The following is a 19,393-nucleotide window of genomic DNA, read 5'->3' as shown; positions in this document are numbered from 1 at the left end:
ATATATACCATTCCTTTATTTTCTAGAATATACAATTAACTGGAATTTCTTTCCCTAATCTCGTCAAATACTTTATTCTCTAACACAGAACTTTTAATTCTACTTTCAAGGCTGCTATATTATGACTACAAATGGAAACCGTAATTGAGTACAGGATGCAATGACAGAAAACACAGCACTATTACATTCTTACCTGTGACTCTCTTTCAGAAATGTGACATCATACCGAGATGCACGTGTAGGCAAAGAGGAAACAAGGGCGTCAACTTTCATAATGAGGTCATTCATGCTAGATAAACAAGATCAACAATATATGAGCATTTCGGGAAGAGAAAGATCCATATTATATGTCATGATTAGTGCCTCAAGAAAGGGGACTTTAGTATAAAATATTTCCAATAGACAAACTTTAGATAAATGATTTTTCTTCCACACTTGTCAGTAAGTAGAATTTGTCAGTTCAAAGCAAGATGATTGTTGCTTTTAAAATCATCCTACTTTCTCTTATCATTGATATGATCTTTAAACGCTTATATTGATAAGTCGTACTCTCAACAGTGTCTATAAGAATATGGTGAATCCGCTGAGGCAGCGTCCCACATGCCACAACTAGAAGAACTCACAACGAAGAATATACAACTATGTACTGGGGGGCTTTGGGGAGAAAATGGAAAAAATAAAAAATCTTTAAAAAAAAAAAAAAAAAGAATATGGTGAATCATTCCATTCAAATCAATACTTGCTGAGTGCTGGTTATGTGTTCAAGCATTGGGGCCCATGTCATGTAGGAAAGAAAGGCAGAAAGAACAAAAAGTAAATAATAGGGTATTTACTTTCAAAAAATTTTTAATATAGTTAAGAAGCCCAGATTTCTATGGTTTCAAATTAGTCTGAAAACTAATTAAGGTTGCACAAAATAAATACCTAGATTAAATGTAACCAAATTCGAAAATCCATGACAGAGAAAATGTATTATATGTTGAATGATACACTGGGACAGAAAAATGTTGGCTGAACTTTAAGGAAGGCTTACTTAAAAAAAAACAAAAGAAAGAAAAGATTGGCAACTCCATTTAATAAACAAAGAAATTTAGATTCAAAGTGGCTGAGACCCTTGTATCTTTCTAGTATATCATCTTTCACTGAACTGTAAAGTTCTGAAATGTAGGACTTTGTATTATTTCTATTTGTAATACCTACCATACCCTTCACAGAGCATTGCATTTAATGGCCACTTAATAAACACATCAAATGAATTAATTAATCAAAACCATAATCTCTATTCACATACTCTTTCAAAGATATTTACTTATGAGCCACATAATCCCTAATATGTAAAACTGGAGGAAATATTTATGGTCAACATGCTCTCCACACTTCTTAAACTGGGCTGACTGCTCAAAGTAGTATGTATGGACCAACAGGAGGGGAAACGGAGAAAAGGACAATCTTTGAGACTGAAACAACTTTTTCTTAGATTCTCTGCTGAATTTTCAGCTATCCAGGTCAGTTTTTTTCTTTCTGAAAAGTACTCTGAATTAAAGAGGGAAAAGAGCACCTGAAATGCAGCACCTACTGCTTGAGAACTGGAGACATCTCTCAGAGCACAGCAAGTAGTAATCACTCCATTAGAAGTAGATTTTCTGTGCTCCTCGGGATAGTGGTTCCAAGGATTCTGTTTTTTTTGTGTGTGTGTGTGAGGAAGATTGGCTCTGAGCTAACATCTGTGCCAATCTTCCTCTACTTTATGTGGGACACCACCACAGCATTGCTTGACAAGCAGTGCTAGGTCTGCACCCAGGCTCCAAACCTGCAAAGCCCAGGCCACTAACATGAACTTAACCACTATGCCACTGTGCCAGTCCCTCCAAGGATTCTGTTTCTGGCATTCAGAGTTCTGCCTTCCTAGTTAACTAACTCTTGAAAAACATAATAAGGATGCATACTTTTAATACATGTTCAGATTTAAGTGAATATTAATGTATTCTAATTACAACATAACTTGCTTAGTATTATTTGCGTGCATGCAACAAGTTAAGACAACTAGAGGGGAGGTGGTTATGGTTTAACATTCTTGGTTTTCTTATTTGGTGGTAGTTTTGGTTTGAAATGCAGCTTTAAAAGTGGCTAAAATAGCTTCCTGAACCTTCTTAAAACTACGATTATAATTTTTACCAAACAAGGTTAAAAAAATTACCTCTGAAATATTAGCATATTTATAAAATTCAACAAATAATTACTGAATTATAGGCTTTTCAACATATACTAGACCTAAATTATTTAATTATAAAATCATAACTTTTTTTGCTTTTGAAAGTTTTCTTTAGTTTTATTCCATTTGAAAATAACGTGGATATTATCTCTTCACTGCAGAAAAACCCTTAGTTTACTACTTCACAAACATTTATAATTTTCTATTAACATAATTTACTAAATGATGAATTTTTAAGAAATATCACTTCCTAAATGATACATTAAGTAAGACATAGTTTCATCTGGATCAGAATTCTGTAGTCAAGACTAAAAATCAGAACTTTTAGTTCTGGCAAGATAACCACCCCCAAGGCACAGCCGTATGCTGTGAGATGCATGGATACATTAAAAGTAGAGGACAGAAAAAGGTATAACAGAAAAATATTAACCAAAAAGGATGTTGATGTGGCTTAAATATCAGACCCCATACACTGTAAGATAAAATCATTATTAGGAAAAGAGTAATTTATATTATAATGAAAGGAATAATTCACTAGAAAGATAATTTTGAAACGGTATACGTAACAACATATAGCTCAAAATATTTAAAACAAAAATTGAAAAAGCTACAAGAATTAAATGATAAACCCAGAATCCCAGTGGTGTTTAACAAACTTCTCTTAGTAACTGACAGACAAAACAAAGAAAAATTCAGTATTTCTATGATCTGAAAAAAAATAACACATTCAATCTGATAGACATATATAAAATCTTCCACACAATTAGAGAATGTCTTTAAAAAAAATAAGTATGCAATGATAAAAATTAACCCTGTCTCACAAAATTAAGAGAAATAAATACCAAATAACTTATCCATGTTCTCTAATCATAGTTCAAAATAAACTGGAAATCAATTACACAGTGTGCCATTTAAAATTTTCAAAACACACTTTATTCATTTATTTATTCAATAAATATTTACTGAGTGCCTAATAAGATCTAGGCACAATTCTATGCACAGGAGATTAAAAAAGACAAAAAAAATAGACAAAGAACTTGCCTTCATGAAGCCAACATTCTAAATATTTCAAATACTTTAAAAAATAAAAAAAATTAAAAAAAATCAAAACAGAAATTTGAAAATATTTAGCACTGAATCATTACAAAATAATTATATTTTAAAACTTCTGGGATCCAGCTAAATAAGTGTTTAGAAAGAAATTTCAAGCCTGTAATTTAAAAGGATGAAAGGAAAAAAATGTGATATTAATAAGATAATCCAACTTGAGAAGTTTATAAAAAAGAACAGATTAAAAAGAAATAATGAACTGAAATTGATAAAAACAAACAAAAAACAATTAAGAGCCTGTCATGTCCTAAATCTACATATATGAAAAGAGTAGTAAAACAGATATATCCCTCACTAAATTGAGCAAACTAAAACAAGAGAAAGGCCAACACAGATGAGACAGTTAAACACTGGAACTTAAGGAACAAAGCTGTTACAAGTCACAAATGACATGAGTGTCTTACATTAGACAAAATGTTACAAAAGATAAGACAGTCCAGCAAGGGACATCAACACAGAAACTTAATACTGTTCCTATAATTTAGCAATAAATGATTTGAAAATGTAATCTAAAATACACCATTTACAATATGAGCTAAAAAGTATAAAGTACTAGGGAATAAATCTAAAAACACGTGCAAGATTTCATGAGAAAAATGGAAGCTTCACTGAAGGATCTAAAAGGAACACTAAATAAGTCTGCCTGTCTGTCTACCTACCTATCTACCTACCTAGTCTCATATATATATTTAAATATAAATTATATACCATATATATCAGTTATATATGATTTACATATTTTAAATATATATTATATATACATTTAGATAGCTACATATAAATAATATATGTATATATTTAATGGTTGGGATGATTTAATATTATATAAAGGTGGCAATTCTCAAACTAACCTATCAATTCAAAGAGATTCCCATAAAAATTTCAGCAGTTTTTTTTGTAGAACTTGTTATACTGACCCTAAGCATATTTATATGGAAAAGCAAGTAGCAAAAGACAGTCAAGACAATTTTGAAGAAGAGGAAGTAGGGGGAGTTTTCACTATCTGACATCCAAGTTGATTATGAAGCTGTAGTAACTGCGGGGGGACTGGCATAAGGCAGATACCAGCAGCACGGTGTAAAGATCCAAGAAGAATTAAAGATATAAATCAGAAAAAAAGCAGAACTGTAAAACTTTTAGAAGAAAATAAAGGAGAATATCTTTATGAACTCAGACTAAGGAAAATTCTTATTCATCCTACACCCACACACACATAAACTCCCTCACTTACATAGTCGTAGACAAACTACAAAGGGAAAACCCTGATAATACATTGACAGTAAAATAAAAAACTTCTATGCACGTGGTAAAAAGACAATGAAAAAGTAAACCGCCAAGCCACAAACTGGAATATTATATTTTTAGCACATATAATAGATAAAGATTAGTATACAGAATCATAGAAAATACATTTACAAATCACTAAAAGAAGAAAATAATCCAACAGATAACTAAGCAAAAGATATGAACAGGTATTTTACAGAGGAGCAAACATGAATGAAAATAATCACATGAAAAGATACTCAACTTTACTAGAAGTCAAGGAAATGCAAATAAAACAAGATACAATTTCACATCCCATCAAACAGGAAAAATTAATAAGGCAGATAACACCAAGTATTGGTGAGGACTTGGGGAAACAGTAACTCTTATACATTTCTGATGGGAGTGTTAATTGTTGCAACTACTTTAAAGGACAGAATTTAGCAATATCTGGTAGAGTCGAAGATACACATACTCTACAATCCAGTTAACAACACTCTTCTACTCTAGAGAAACCTACACTGCAAAAGGAGATCTTTAAAAGCAGGTTCATTATAGCATTTCTCTAACAGTAAAAAACTAAAGCCAAGTTAACTGTACCTCAGTAATGGATGTATAAAGGAGCCGCAGTATACTCACAAGATGAAAGACTCAAATGGAATTAAAATGAGTAAGCTAGCTCTATATACATGAACATGGATAAAGCTCCTATGGTAGTAGACTGCAAAAGGAGCCTTCAGTATAATATAGCATTTCTCTAAAAATGTCAAGGTCTTCAACACAATAAACACTAATAATAGATATTTACACATGAAGCAAAAGTAGAAACACAAATATGGGAATCATGCACACAAAGTTTAGGAAAATGGTTACCTCTTGGGGAAGGAGGAGAATGGGATGGGTGGGTAAGAAATAAAGAGACAGGCAGATCCAAGGCAAATAAAACAAAATATTAACATCTACAGTTTGGTGGTGGTGAGTAAATGGGGATCATTTATTATTTCTCTATATTCTCTATATGTCTTTTATTATATCTTTACTTGTGCACATATTTGAAACATTTTCTCATCTTAAAAAGAAAAAATAGGATGCGAAATACCAAACCCCAAAATGAATTGCTCTCAGATTTAAATACTTACTTCTTTGATTTGATTTCCATATTTTCAACAATGCCTTTAATTTTCTCTACTAAATTAGTAAATGTTATCTTTTCCAACAAGTAAAAGTCTTCCGCATGGAAATTTTCATCTATAGGTCCTAAGAACTTAAAATAAAAGCAGTTATATTATTGTATATCTTCTAGACAATATCAGTCTGAGACAAATATTTTCTCATCAAATAGATATTTCTTTAAGCAAAAGTTGATTAAACAGGTGGTGGCTATTAATCTCATCATTTACTAAATCTACTAGGAAACAAAGAAGAGAAAAATATTTCCTCACTTTGATATTACAAATAACATTTACATAAATACCAAAACTAAACTGACAAAATTAAAAAGCAGCAAATTATTTTCATTTGAAAGTTTTACTTTGAAACATAATTCTTCCAGAAACCTAAGGCTTTTCATTCTAAAGTAAATTATGAAAGCAACTGTCTATACTTTGTAAATCTTTTAATTTCAATTTTCTATTCATCTGTAAATGTAGTCTACACTATGTAGATATGAATTAACACATAAGCAAGGGATAAAAGAGCAAAAACCGAGAGACAAATCAGATAATTATAATACCAACCAATCTTCGTCTAACTGATGTTGTCTAGTGGTTTGGAGCACAGCACGTTCACACAGTTTAGCTTTACTCCAGTAACTACAGACGGGGAGGTTGTCACAGTCAGTGTCCACATCTAATTTCTCAGGATGGCTATCCCATCACAACCACCACCAACTCCACTACTATTAGCACTTTCTGAGGAAGCTGATACACGCAATCACCATAATCTCATGAACACAAGCCCTGAGGTAGAAGGTGAGCCTGACACAGTCTTATGTGCTAAACAATTAATAACAAACAATTGGAAAACGCGTCAGCTAGAATATTTTTTTTCTTGGTAAAAAGAACAGAGTGAAATGGTTGCAGCAGATTTTCTCACTTCCCCTTCATCTACTTCTGCAATTAATATTTTCTAAAAATTAATGAAGTATAGTTCCTGGATCTTTGTCATTTGCTCATATCAAAGAGGATATTAGCTGGGACGTTGGCCTTACAGCTAAACAAACACCATGTTTACCCTTAAACATAAGACACGGGCTTTTAAAAATGCAAAACTAGGCACTATAAAATGAAAAGTACATGAATATTTCATTGCCTTAAGATTTGATATTTTTAAAGAAATTTTTTTTGGTTGGCATTTGTTTTTTAGTTTTTAAGGTAACTTTGAAAGCACTTTCAAGGTTATATTTTTAAGACTACGAACAGGAGAGGCCTGGAAAATAGTTGAATTTAAATATATCATCTCTAGTGACTTAAGCAGTTTTGTTAATAACTCAGAATAAAGAAATAAGGAAATATGAAATTATTTTCCTAAGGGATTAACAAGATTGTCTATCTTTATCAATTAAATTCACCAGAGAACCAGCTCTATTTCACCTTTCTAAGTACAGTCTCAAATAGTTAGGAGAAAATTGATTCTGTTGTGTCTTAGCTCTTCTACTTAAAGTTGAATATAATATTTGTAATAAAGTAATTTAAATAGTATCAAATCACATAATGTCTGAGTTGGGAAAAGGAACATTTAACTTCAAAATCATGTAATAGTAAAATAAAACCTATCTGGAGCTTAAATCTTCTTTATAACATTTTGGAGATGTGATTTTTCAGTTATACAGAATAACTGCTGTAACAGAAATGCATTACCTCCTCTGACAGCTCATTAAAATTTTAGAAGCCTCTGTTAGAGGGTTCATCCACATCCTGAGTAGAAAAGCTCTCTTCACTCACAGAAGTTCAGTCAACTGGCCTTGATAACATACTGACCTTCACCAAGAGTAACACAATCAAGTCTACAAATCTGCCCACTATTTCCCATGAAAGCCTTCAAATACTTAAAGAGAAAATAGGAGTTAAGTATATTTAATCTCTCTGACAACTCTGTGAAAGACACTGTCACTATTCCCATTGTCCAAATGAAGAAACCAAGTCTCAGAGAGGGCACATAATTAATGGTGCACCTGAATCTGAATCTAGGTTTGTCTGGCTGAATCAAAAAAGGCCATGCTTGTTTCCCTAGCCTCTGCTACCCGCTGTCTTCCAGCAGTTTGTAAATAGGCAGTGTGATAAAAATAAATTTACTATAATTACAGCAACAGCATTATTTAGGGTTTTAATATTAAAACACATAAAGTTTTAATTCTTCAGCATCTCAGTAAGAAAGTATGAGATAATCACTGCACCCCAGTTTTGATCATTTATAAGCAATTTTAACTTTGACTATGTTCCAATTCTAACATAAATGTTGGGACAGGTTCAAATGAAGATTGATTCTAAAATGCCAGAATTATTTCAAGCATTAAACTATTCGGTTCAGAGCGATAACTAACTGCTCCAATTGCTGTGATTATTGTGCTTTACAGCATTACAATGAGAGAGTAATACATTAGGTATTACATTATAGCTCATAAACCACAGTACTTATTTTTGGCTACATTGTACTCTACTCAAATCACAGTTCTACAAATAAAAGGATAATCAAAATTACAATTTTCTAGTAATCAACACAAAAATTCAACATAATTTCATTTAATACTATCTCTAGCTCCAACCTCTTCCCTGAATTCAACTCCTATGTTCAATTGCTGATCAACAAGTCTGCTTGGAGGTCCAGAGCTGAACACTGAACTCTTAATATGTCCAGAACTGAATTCTCTCTTTCCCTTCCCAGTCTCCCTGAACAACCCCACTCCTCCTGCAATCTTCCTCACTTTATACAGGGAACTCCATTCTGCTAGTTACACAGTTGTCTCATATCCCACATCAAGTGTGTCAGCAATTCCTGTTCACTCTGCCTCCAAAACATATCCCACGTCCACTTCTCACTACTTCCGCTAACACCATTCTGGTCTAAGCCACCATCACTCTCTCTTCAAACTGGTTTCCTGAGCCCCTACAGTCTATTCTCAATGTAACAGCCACCAGCGATCCAAACAAAACATGTCAATTCCCTGCCCAGAACTGTAAGCTTCATGACTCGTTCATTCACTGCCTATACAACCCTACAGGATCTGGCCTCCAGCCACTTCTCTGGACTTCTCTCCTAACTATTCTCCTGCACGCCTGCTACTCCTAGAACACACAGACATGATCTCATCTCAGGACCTTTGCACTCACTGTTCCCTCTACCTACAACATTCCTCTTTCAGATATTCAACACAGCTTGCTCCCTCACCTCCTTTGGTTCTCTGTCCAAATGATACCTTATCAGTAAAGATGCTGTTTATGATCTGTCTCTGCTCACCAAAATGTAAACTCTATGAAAACATGTTTGTTCACTACTGTACTCAGAACCTAGAAGAATGTTTGGTTCAAGCAGGTGAGAAATTAACATTTGAATATGTTTGTCAATTTCAAGGAAAATGAGAAAGAAACAATTCTAGGAGAAATAAGATGAATATAACTATAACTAATATTTGTTGTCACTAATATTGACAATATATGAATATATTAAACAATGACAAAGAAAACATAAGGTAGCTCTTCCATAATGTATAACCAAAAGGCAAGGTACTAGATACAGTTGGTGTAATTTTTTACCTCTTTATCTCTTAAACTGCCTGACAGAGCCAGAGGTAGCCACATACTTTAAAACTATCCTAAAAAGCTATATTTCCTCCCAAAGAAACTGTTAAAGAGAAAAAGCAATGCTATTTCTGGGCTTCCACATAGCTCACTATCAAAATTTACTAATACTTTATATTATTGTAATAATAAATGGCAACCATTGTTATCAAGTTGTAAAATAGCACTGTACACAGATAAACCTGAGTCTAACTGACTAGCAGCTAACACAATTAGTCAGCTCAAAAACTGTTTCACGGAAGCAGATATACTTGATCTGTGGTGGCTGGGGGATATGAGTCCCTCACTATTCTCCAACTCCTATTATCTACAGATTCAGATAAGAAAGAATAAATAAGCATAATTTTAAGGGGATAATGATACGGAAATAAAACACACAGGTGAATAGAGCCCATAAAAATATAGAAAACAAAGAGCACATTGAGGGTGTATTTGAGCTCTGAAGATGATCTGGGGGATATATAATTTGATAGTGCAAGCAGAGATGTGTCAAATACTTTGCATTAATTGATTTCCTAATAAATCTAAGCATCAGATTGAATTTTTTTAAACTTAAATCATTCCTAAGAAATAAAATCAGACTATCATATTCAAAAAATATTAATAAGTAGACATTATCCACTAATTTTGCATGTATATAATAAAGACTCTTTAATCAGAAGAATGTGATATACTACAAGAAAAAAGTGTGATAGAAAATTACATATACACAGTAGGATTACAATTGTGTATTTAAAAAAACAGAAATAGTTATGTAGGGTAGAAAAAATGGTTAGAAGGTCAAACAATAAGCTCCTAATAAATTTTATTAGGATAGTGGGAGTAAGAGTGACTTAAGTGTGATTTTTTAAGACTGATTTTTTAAATCTTATAGATTTTTAAAGATTACATTAATAAACTACTTCATACTTCAAAACTTATAAAAGTATTGTAGTGTTATTTAACTTAATCATATTGTTATTTAACATAATCAATTGTAGAGGAAAGCCACAAGAGAAAGATGTCACAATATACTTTCTACACCTACTCCAACAGTGGATCTCAATCACAATGTTGTCATGTGTACCAAGTGGTTTATTCTAGTACTTATATTAGAACAAAATAAAAGTCACCCCCACAAGAACATTCTTCCTTACCTGCATTCAACATTGTCATCAACGGGGGAAAGGGAGAAGTAAGAGGCAGTGTGCCGTGGACTGGACATCTCAGCGCCATGTTATTGATGCTGAGGCCTGTCTGGTGTGTCTAGCATGTGAGCACTGTCCTCCCCATGTGCTGCATCAGGTGTGTTGTGACAGAAAAGTCTGAGACCTCTGTAGCACAGTGTCACTGAGAAAAGTGAACAACGGCTTTTCCTACTTACTTTCCCATTGCTGACAACACCTAACTCTCCAGGATGCAATTTGAGTACGTCTTGACAGAACAACTGGTGAGTTCGGAAAATATTCACTCCAACGGTATTATATTTTTTCTCAAAAGCATTCTTCTCCATCCCCTAAAGCATAAGAATAACGAAACTTATATGAGAACAGTAAACATATTAAATCATTTTTCTAACAATGCCTACTTTAATATATTAGTATAAAATTTAAAATTATACTAAACTATGATTTTAAAAAGCACTTTCTTCTGAAACTACACTTAAAAAAAAAAGAATCTTCCTTTACCAAGTCAATTACAATATTTGTAAATCTTGTTACAAGTAGCTACAGTTTGTAATTCAGCCTTTGAGAATTTGAGTTGGATTATTGATTAGTAAAATGCTAAGGAACATCAACTTAAATAAAATTTAACATTAGAGAAATGAAGTGTTTATTAAATTCTGAACTCAGTACCCCCATTTTGATGTGATCAATAAAAAACAGTGTTTAAAATAGAAATACCTTATCTCACCCCATTATACCAATCCCACAAAACTATTTTAGTAACAGCACATTTAATTTCTGAAATAGAAAAGTAACCCTTGGTCAGAGTCAAAAAAATATGGACATCCACAAAAAATAAACCACGAATAGGTTCTTTACACCTTCATGCTAAGACGCAGTTCTCTATATGAGCCATTATCAAACTTTAATGTGCATACACATCACTTGGATGCCTTGTTAAAATGCAGGTTCTATTTGAGTAGATCCAGGGCGAGGACTTAAATTCTGAATTTCTGACAAGTTCCCAGGCACTCTTGTGATGATAGCAACGTTCCCCTGCACTGTCCAATATCGTAGCCACAGCCACAGATGGTTATTGAGCGCTTGAAATGGGCTAGTATGACAGAAGAACTGAATTTAAAATTTAAGTTTAAAATAGCCACAGGTAGCCAGTACAGTGCAGCCTAGATGCTCCTTACTTCCAGAATCTCCACCTCCATCGTCTCCTTGATCACAAGCTCCTGCACTCCCAGCTCACTCATTCCATTGTCACCAGACCAACTGCTACTCAACCCCTCAGTCCACAGACCCTGCCACTTAGGTACTGTCCTTGATAGTTGTCTTATTGTGATTTTCCTCCTAACCGAGTTATACCCCAGAATCCTTGACTACAACAAAACCTTCCATGCAGTTCCCCTGAACGCTCCCCCTTAGTCATATTGACATGGCAAAACCCCAACTCTGGTTAAAGACAACTCTGCTTTCTCCGGACAACTGGATCCAAACAGTGTTAACACAGCTGGAGAAAAACATGCAACCAACGCTGTTCTCACTTTCAATTATGGTCATTAACCTCATGTGGGCTCTCGGAAATCTTCCCACACTACATATTCAATTCACTTTTTCACTGTCAGAATAATAGAAAAATATTTGACATTTTCTCCTCTTTCCTCAAACCTCTATTAACTAACGTCTGCTCCCTCTAATATTGAACTAATTACCTGACGTTTTTGAAAATGAAAGCAATCAGAAGAGAAGTACTTCATCTTGCCACCACCAAATAAATCTGCCCTTCTGCATCTGTACCCTTATATTCTGCCTTTCTCCTGGTTAAAATGGGTCCTGTTCTTAAGACCAACACTGAACACTTGTGTACTGGATCCCAGCACTTCTCACCCACTCAAGAACTTTGCTCTCCTCTCTCTATATCATCCTTTCTCATTGTTTGGATGGATTGTTTCCATTAGCATGCACGAAAGTGACATTTCTCAAATTTAGAAATCCTTCCTTGACCACAAACTCCATTCTAATAGCTACAGAATGTTTCTCTGTTCCCCATATAAAAAAGTTCCTGGGGGCCGGCCTGTTGGCATAGTGATTAAGTTCGCATGCTCTGCTTTGGTGGCCCAGGGTTCGCAAGTTCAGATTCCAGTTGCCGACCTAGCACTGCTTGTCAAGCCATGCTGTGGTGGTATCCCACGTAGAAAACAGAGGAAGATCGGCACAGATGTGAGCTCAGCAAAAATCTTCCTCACACACGCGCACACAAAAAAGTTCCTTTAAAGAGCTACCTATACTCATTGTCTCTATTTCCTGATTTCACATTTTCTCTTGAATCTAACTCACTTTTACATGTACCACTCCACTGAAACTGTTCCTATCAAAGTCACCAATGACCACTTTAACAAATAAAATGGGCAATTATGAAGCCTAATTTCAGCAACATCTGGCACAGGTGATCATCCTCTCCTTGAAATACTTTCTCCAACTGGCTTCCAGGATATTATACTCTCCTGGTTATCTTCTTAACTCACTGGCTGTTCCATCTGTCTCTTTTACTGGATTATCCTTTTCTTGTGTACCTACATGGTAGAATGTACTAGGGCTCTGTTTTCAGTCCCTCTGTTTTCTACCCCTTCACTCACTTCTGAGGTGTCTCATCCAGTTTCTTAGCTTTAAATTACATATAATGCTGATGAGTCTTAAATTGACTCTCAAAAAGATATTATAACCCTCCTTTGATTTCTACATTCATTTACTTGGCAACTCAACATTTCCACTTGAACGTCCAACAGGCATCTCTAACTTAACACATACAAAACTTAACTCAATCATCTGTGTGTCCAAGTCTCTTCATCTAGACTTCCCCAACTCAAAAAAAGACACCACCATTAATTTTAGCTGTTCTAACCAAAATCCTGTATTACCCTCACATCACATACAAATTAGCTCATTCTGCTGACCCAAGTTGTAATAAATACTATGTATCAACCATCTGACCAACTCTCCCACTACTCTCTAGTCCAAGCCACTATTGTTTCTTGCCTAGATTACTACAATAGCATCCTAATTGCTCACCCTATTTCCACTCTTTTCTACTTACTATCAAATCTTGACATGGCATCCAGAGTTATCTTTTTGTTGTTGTTGTTGTTGAGGAAGATTTGCCCTAAGCTAACATCTGTTGCCAATCTTCCTTTCTTTTTTGACTTGAGGAAGATTTGTCCTGAGCTAACATCTGTGCAAATCCTCCTCTATTTTGTATGTAGGTCACTGCCATAGCATGGCCACCTCTGAGTGGTATAGGTCTACACCCAGGAACTGAACCTGGGCTGGTGAAGCAGAGCACGCTGAACCTAACCCTAGGCCATGGGGCCGGCGCCCAGAGTCATCTTTTTAAAGATTATTCACCGCTTCAAGATTCCTCAATGGCTTCCCATTATACTCAGAAAAAAAATTCAATTCCTTACCATGGCCTACAAGTGCTTGAAATATCTGGAGTTATGTCTCTGCCCTCATCTCCTAGTACTCTCCACATCACCCTACTTTGGTCATAACGGTCTGCCTATACCTCAAACCTGGCAAGAAGTCTCTGCATCAGGCCTCTAGACGTGCTGTGTTCCTGGACCTGGTAAGATCTTCTTACAGACTTCCCGTGACTTGATTTCTCGTTTCACTCAGAGCTCTGCTCAAACGTAAGCTCTCTAGAAATGCCTTCCCCAACTACTCAAGCAAAAGGGCATCCCTCAAACTATCAACCTTCTTACGTTTCTTTATATTTTTCCAATATCACTTACTTTGTCTGTCTTTCCCACTACAACATAAACTCCACAAGAGCAGACACTCTATCTGCCTTGTTCACAAGTATCTTTATTGTCTAGTAGACAATCAGTATTTTTTTTTTTAAACAATTTTTTTTTTTTAAGATTTTATTTTTTTCCTTTTTCTCACCAAAGCCTCCCAGTACATAGTTGTATATTCTCCATTGCGGGTCCTTCTAGTTGTGGCAAGTGGGACGCCACCCCAGCGTGGTTCGACGAGCAGTGCCATGTCTGCACCCAGGACTCGAACCAACGAAACACTGGGCCACCTGCAGCAGAGCATGCAAACCCAACCACCGGGTCACGGGGCCAGCCCCGACAATCAGTATTTTTTGAATGGATTAATGAATCTTTCTTCCAGAGGACCGTCTTCTATCTTTTGAATTTCCCCCATTCTGGACCCCTTCAAGAAAATACCTGAGGATTATTTACATAATCCTTTAACTCCCAATTCTTCACTTAAGTACATATCCTAACTAAAATGCCATCAGCTCTAAAGGATCATGAAGTAGCGGTTGAAACATATGAAGTTTGATTTGCTAAATGTCTCTATGCAAAGGTGTATCATTTAACATTTATCTTTTCCCATTGTAAAGGAATGTTTATTACCCACCCCTAATTCATTATACTTATTTATTGATGTTTTTCTGTAACATGATATCTCCAAGTACACTTACATACTTTTATTTAAAATATGCAACAGTACTCATTTATTATTTCAAACAAATAGCTACTGACCTCAGTAAGAAATGTTTTAATTTTATCTCCAGAGTAAATAGCTGCAGCAGTTTCTTCCTTTGCCAGTTTCCTGAGAAAGTTTCTCAAAAAGCTATTTTTCTGTGTAAGAAAAGCTGCCAAAATTCCTCTAGAAATAGCTGTGTTCTCTTCATTTATTTTTGATGTAGGATTATAAATAACCCCCAACCGACTATGAACACTTGTTTCCTGCAAAACACATTTATAGGTGAAAAAGATCACAATCTTACATACCTTTTCACAGTTGAACCTTCCAATCAAGTTTGTTCACTTTACCATACAGCACCTTTCACTGTCAAGTTGACTGTACTGAATGTGGTACAGCACTGAAATAGTCTAAAAACAATCACTTTAGTAACTCTGCTTCACCCTTTGCATAACGATTCTTTCGTAATGCAATACTTTGTTTAACCTTTTTCTGTGTACGTGTGTATGTGAAATAACATACATAAAAAATACACAAGACAAAAAAGTAGAGCTCAGTGAATTAACCCATAAAACTAGCACTCAGGTCAAGAAATAGAACATTGCCAGCAAACGAAAGATCTCTCTCATATCCCCTGCCAATTACTACACCTTCTCACTTTTCTAAAGACAACCGCTATCCTGCCATTTATGGTAATAACGTTCTTGCTTTTCCTTATAGCTTACCATCTAAGCTTGCACTGTTAAACATTTAGTGTATTTCGAACTTCATGTAAATGTAATCACACAGTATGTATTCTTTTGTGCTCTTTGCCACTCCACATAATGGTTGTGAGATTCATCACCATTGTTTTCTGTAGCTATACTTTTTTTTATGCACTATACAGAATTCCATGGTATGAATACACTCTCTTTTATCCATTCTATCGATCCTGGACAACTGAATTTTGTACACTTTGGTGGTTTACAAACAGACTATACATACCTTCAACTTTAGAAGATGCTAAAAAGTTTTTCAAAAATAGTTGGATTAGGTTTCACTCCCACTAGCAACATATGAGAGTTCCATCACCCCACAGCCTCATAAACATTTTATTGTCAGACTTTTAAATTTAAATCATTCTGGTAGATATGTAAAGATATCTCATCAGGGTTTAATTTGCTTTTCCTCGTCACTAATGCTATTAAACATCTTTTAACGTGTTCATTGGCCTCTTTTCTGATTTGCCTGTTCAATCTTTTGCCAGTATTATATTGGAGATAATTATCTTTTTATTACTGACTTATAGGGATTTGATTTCTAAGACTTGAGTACTTTTTTGGTTATATGTGTGCAGGTAACTTCTGCCATTCTGTGGCTTGCCATTTATTCACTCAATGGTGTGTTCTGATAAAAAAAAAAGTCCTTAATTTTAATGTAGCTGAATTTATTGATATTTTAGTTCATGGCTACTGGGTTTTGTGTTCTGTTTTATGAATCTTTCCCTACTCTGAAGTCATAAATATAATCTATATTATCTTTGAGGAGCTTTATTCTTTTGCTTTTTATGTTTAGATCTATAATCCATTTGGAATTGACTGTTGTGTATGATGTGAAAAGGAGAAAGTTTAAACGACCATCCTTACTGCTCTGTAAGGCCAACTTTATCACAAAGCAAGTATAATATACGCATGGATCTATTTCTGGATTCGCTATTCTTTTTCCATTGCTCTATTTTTCTATCCTTGTGCTACTACCAAATTGTCTTCAATTATATAGCTTTATAAAAGATCTTAATATCCAGCAGAGCAATTATCCCACCTTTCTCTTCTTTCAGGGTAATTTAGTTATTCTCAGTCCTTGGAATTTCTATATAAACCTGAGAATCAGTTTGACAATTTTCATAAAAAATGTTGAGATTCATATTGGAATTACACTGAACTTATACATCAATTTTGGGAGAACTGACCTCTGTACAATTTTGAATCTTTCAGTTCATGATTATGGTATATCTCTCCATTCATGCAGGACTTCTGAATTTTCTCTCAATAATATTTTATTGTGTAAAAGGCTTAAATATATTTTATTACATTTATCCCTAGTATTTGATATTTTTGATACTATTGCAAGTGATATCTTTATTTAAAATGCATTTCTTCTTTGTTCCAACTCTTAGAAATAATTCTTGTATACTGACCTATTAATCAGCAACCTGGATAAACTAAAAAATTCATTCTAATAACATATATGTGGATTCATATGTATTTTTTGTATAAACAATTTGGAAGAAATGACCATTTTAATACTTCCTTTTTGATTTTTATGCTGTTTATCCCTTTATTCACTTATATAGGATTTCTGTATCTCTGTTCATAAATAAGACTGGCTTGTAGTTTCCTATTCTTATATAATGCCCTTTTAGGTATTTGGTTTTCAAGTAGAGCTGGCCTTGTAAAACGAGTTGGGATGTATTGCTTATTTTTCTATTCTCTGGAAAAAATGTGTTAGATTGATGCTTGGGACAGCTTACTAGTAGGATCAGAGAGGTCCAGAGTTTTCTCTAAAATTACAGATTTCATTCCATCAATAGTTAAAAATATGTTCTTCCTACCTCTGTCATGTCCACAGATCTTAAGTAACATACCCTATTTCAGTCATGGCACAGAATGCTTGGGTCTGCTTCTCCATTTTTCTTGACCAGTTTTACCAGGTGTTTTATCAAGTCTATCAGTCTTTCCAAAGAAACAACTTTTGGCTTTGTGGACCTTAATTACTATATGTTTTTATTCTATTTCATTACTTTTTGTTCTTATCATTACCATACCCTTTCCTTTTCTTTGATAGAAGTTTAAGTTGCGGTTTTCAAATTTTAAGATTCATGGTTAGATGACTGATTTTTCAGCCTTTGTTTTTTTTTCAGATACATACATATAACACACAGATGGGCACTTGGGTTGCTTCCACATCTTGGCTATAGTGAATAATGCTGCAATGAACATATGGGTGAATAAGTCTCGTTTAATTGTTGATTTCAAGTTCTTTGGATAAATATCCAGTAGTGGGATAGCTGGGTATTTCTATTTTTAACTTTTTGAGGAATCTCCATACTGTTTTCCATAGTGGCTGCATCTGTTTGCATTCCTACCAGCAGTGTATGAGGGATCCCTCTTCTCCACATCCTCTCCAACATTTGTTATTTTTTGTCTTGGTGATTACAGCCATTCTAATGGGTGTAAGGTGGTATCTTAGGGTAGTTGTGATATGCATTTCCCTGATGATTAGTGATGTTGAACATCTTTTGATGTGCCTGTTGGCCATCTGTATATCTTCTTTGGAAAAATATCTGTTCATATTCTTTGTCCATTTTTTGATCGCGTTGTTTTCTTGTTGTTGTGTGAGTTCTTTAGATATTATGGAGATTAACCCCTTGTCGGATATATGATTTGCAAATATTTTCTCCCAGTTGGTGGGTTGTCTTTTTGTTTTGTTCCTGATTTCTTTTGCCTTGCAGAAGCTCTGTAGTCTGATGAAGTCCTACTTGTTGATTTTTTTTGGTTTCCCTTGCCTGAGTAGGCATGGTATTCGAAAAGACTGTTCTAAGACTGAAGTCAAGGAGTGTGGTGCCTATATTTTCTTCTGGGAGTTTTATGGTTTCAGGTCTTACCTTCAAGTCTTTGATCCATTTTGAGTTAATTTTTGTGTATGGTGAAAGATAACAGTCTACTTTCATTCTTTTGCACATGGCTGCCCAGTTTTCCCAACACCATTTATTGAAGAGACTTTCCTTTTTCCACTGCGTGTTCTTAGCTCCTTTGTAGAGGATTATGTCCATAGATGTGTGGTTTTATTTCTGGGCTTTCAATTCTGTTCCATTGATCTGTATGTCTGTTTTTGTACCAGTACCATGCTGTTTTGATTACTATAGATTTGAAGCATATTTTGAAATCAGGGATTGTGATGCCTCCAGCTTTGTCTTTTTTCTCAGGATTGCTTTAGCTACTCAGGGTCTTTTGTTGCCCCATATGAATTTTAGGATTCTTTGTTCTATTTCCATGCAGAATGTCACTGGAATTCTGATTGGGACTGCAGTGAATCTGTAGATTGCTTTAGGTAGTATGGACATTTTAACTATATTTTTTCAATCCATGTGCATGGAATATCTTTCCATTTCTATATGTCACCATCGATTTCTTTCAACAATGTCTTATAGTTTTCATTGCATAGGTCTTTCACCTTCTTGGTTAAATTTATTCCTAGATATTTTATTGTTTTTGCTGTGATTGTAAATGGGATTGTATTCTTGAGTTCTCTGTTAAGTTCGTTGTTAGAGTATAGAAATGGAACTGATTTTTGTAAGTTTATTTTGTACCCTGCAACTCTGCTGT

General features: G+C 34.5%; 1 protein-coding gene across 4 annotated transcripts in view; it reads right to left on the bottom strand.

The window, feature by feature from the left end:
- Positions 1–19,393, bottom strand: part of UGGT2 (UDP-glucose glycoprotein glucosyltransferase 2) — a 184,460-nt gene that overhangs the window by 58,378 nt on the left and 106,689 nt on the right. For all 4 annotated transcript variants that reach the window (XM_046664577.1, XM_046664578.1, XM_046664579.1 and 1 more), the window contains 4 exons: positions 15,086–15,292; positions 10,745–10,876; positions 5,725–5,849; positions 194–289 (listed from right to left, as the gene is read on the bottom strand). In XM_046664577.1, the coding sequence (XP_046520533.1) occupies positions 194–289; positions 5,725–5,849; positions 10,745–10,876; positions 15,086–15,292 (560 nt within the window). The remainder of the gene's footprint in view (positions 1–193; positions 290–5,724; positions 5,850–10,744; positions 10,877–15,085; positions 15,293–19,393) is intronic.

Source organism: Equus quagga, chromosome 6 (assembly GCF_021613505.1).
Source record: "Equus quagga isolate Etosha38 chromosome 6, UCLA_HA_Equagga_1.0, whole genome shotgun sequence".
Taxonomy (NCBI): Eukaryota; Metazoa; Chordata; class Mammalia; order Perissodactyla; family Equidae; genus Equus; species Equus quagga.
The sequence above is the reverse complement of the archived record's forward strand: the minus strand, read 5'-3'. Positions and strand labels throughout refer to the sequence as shown.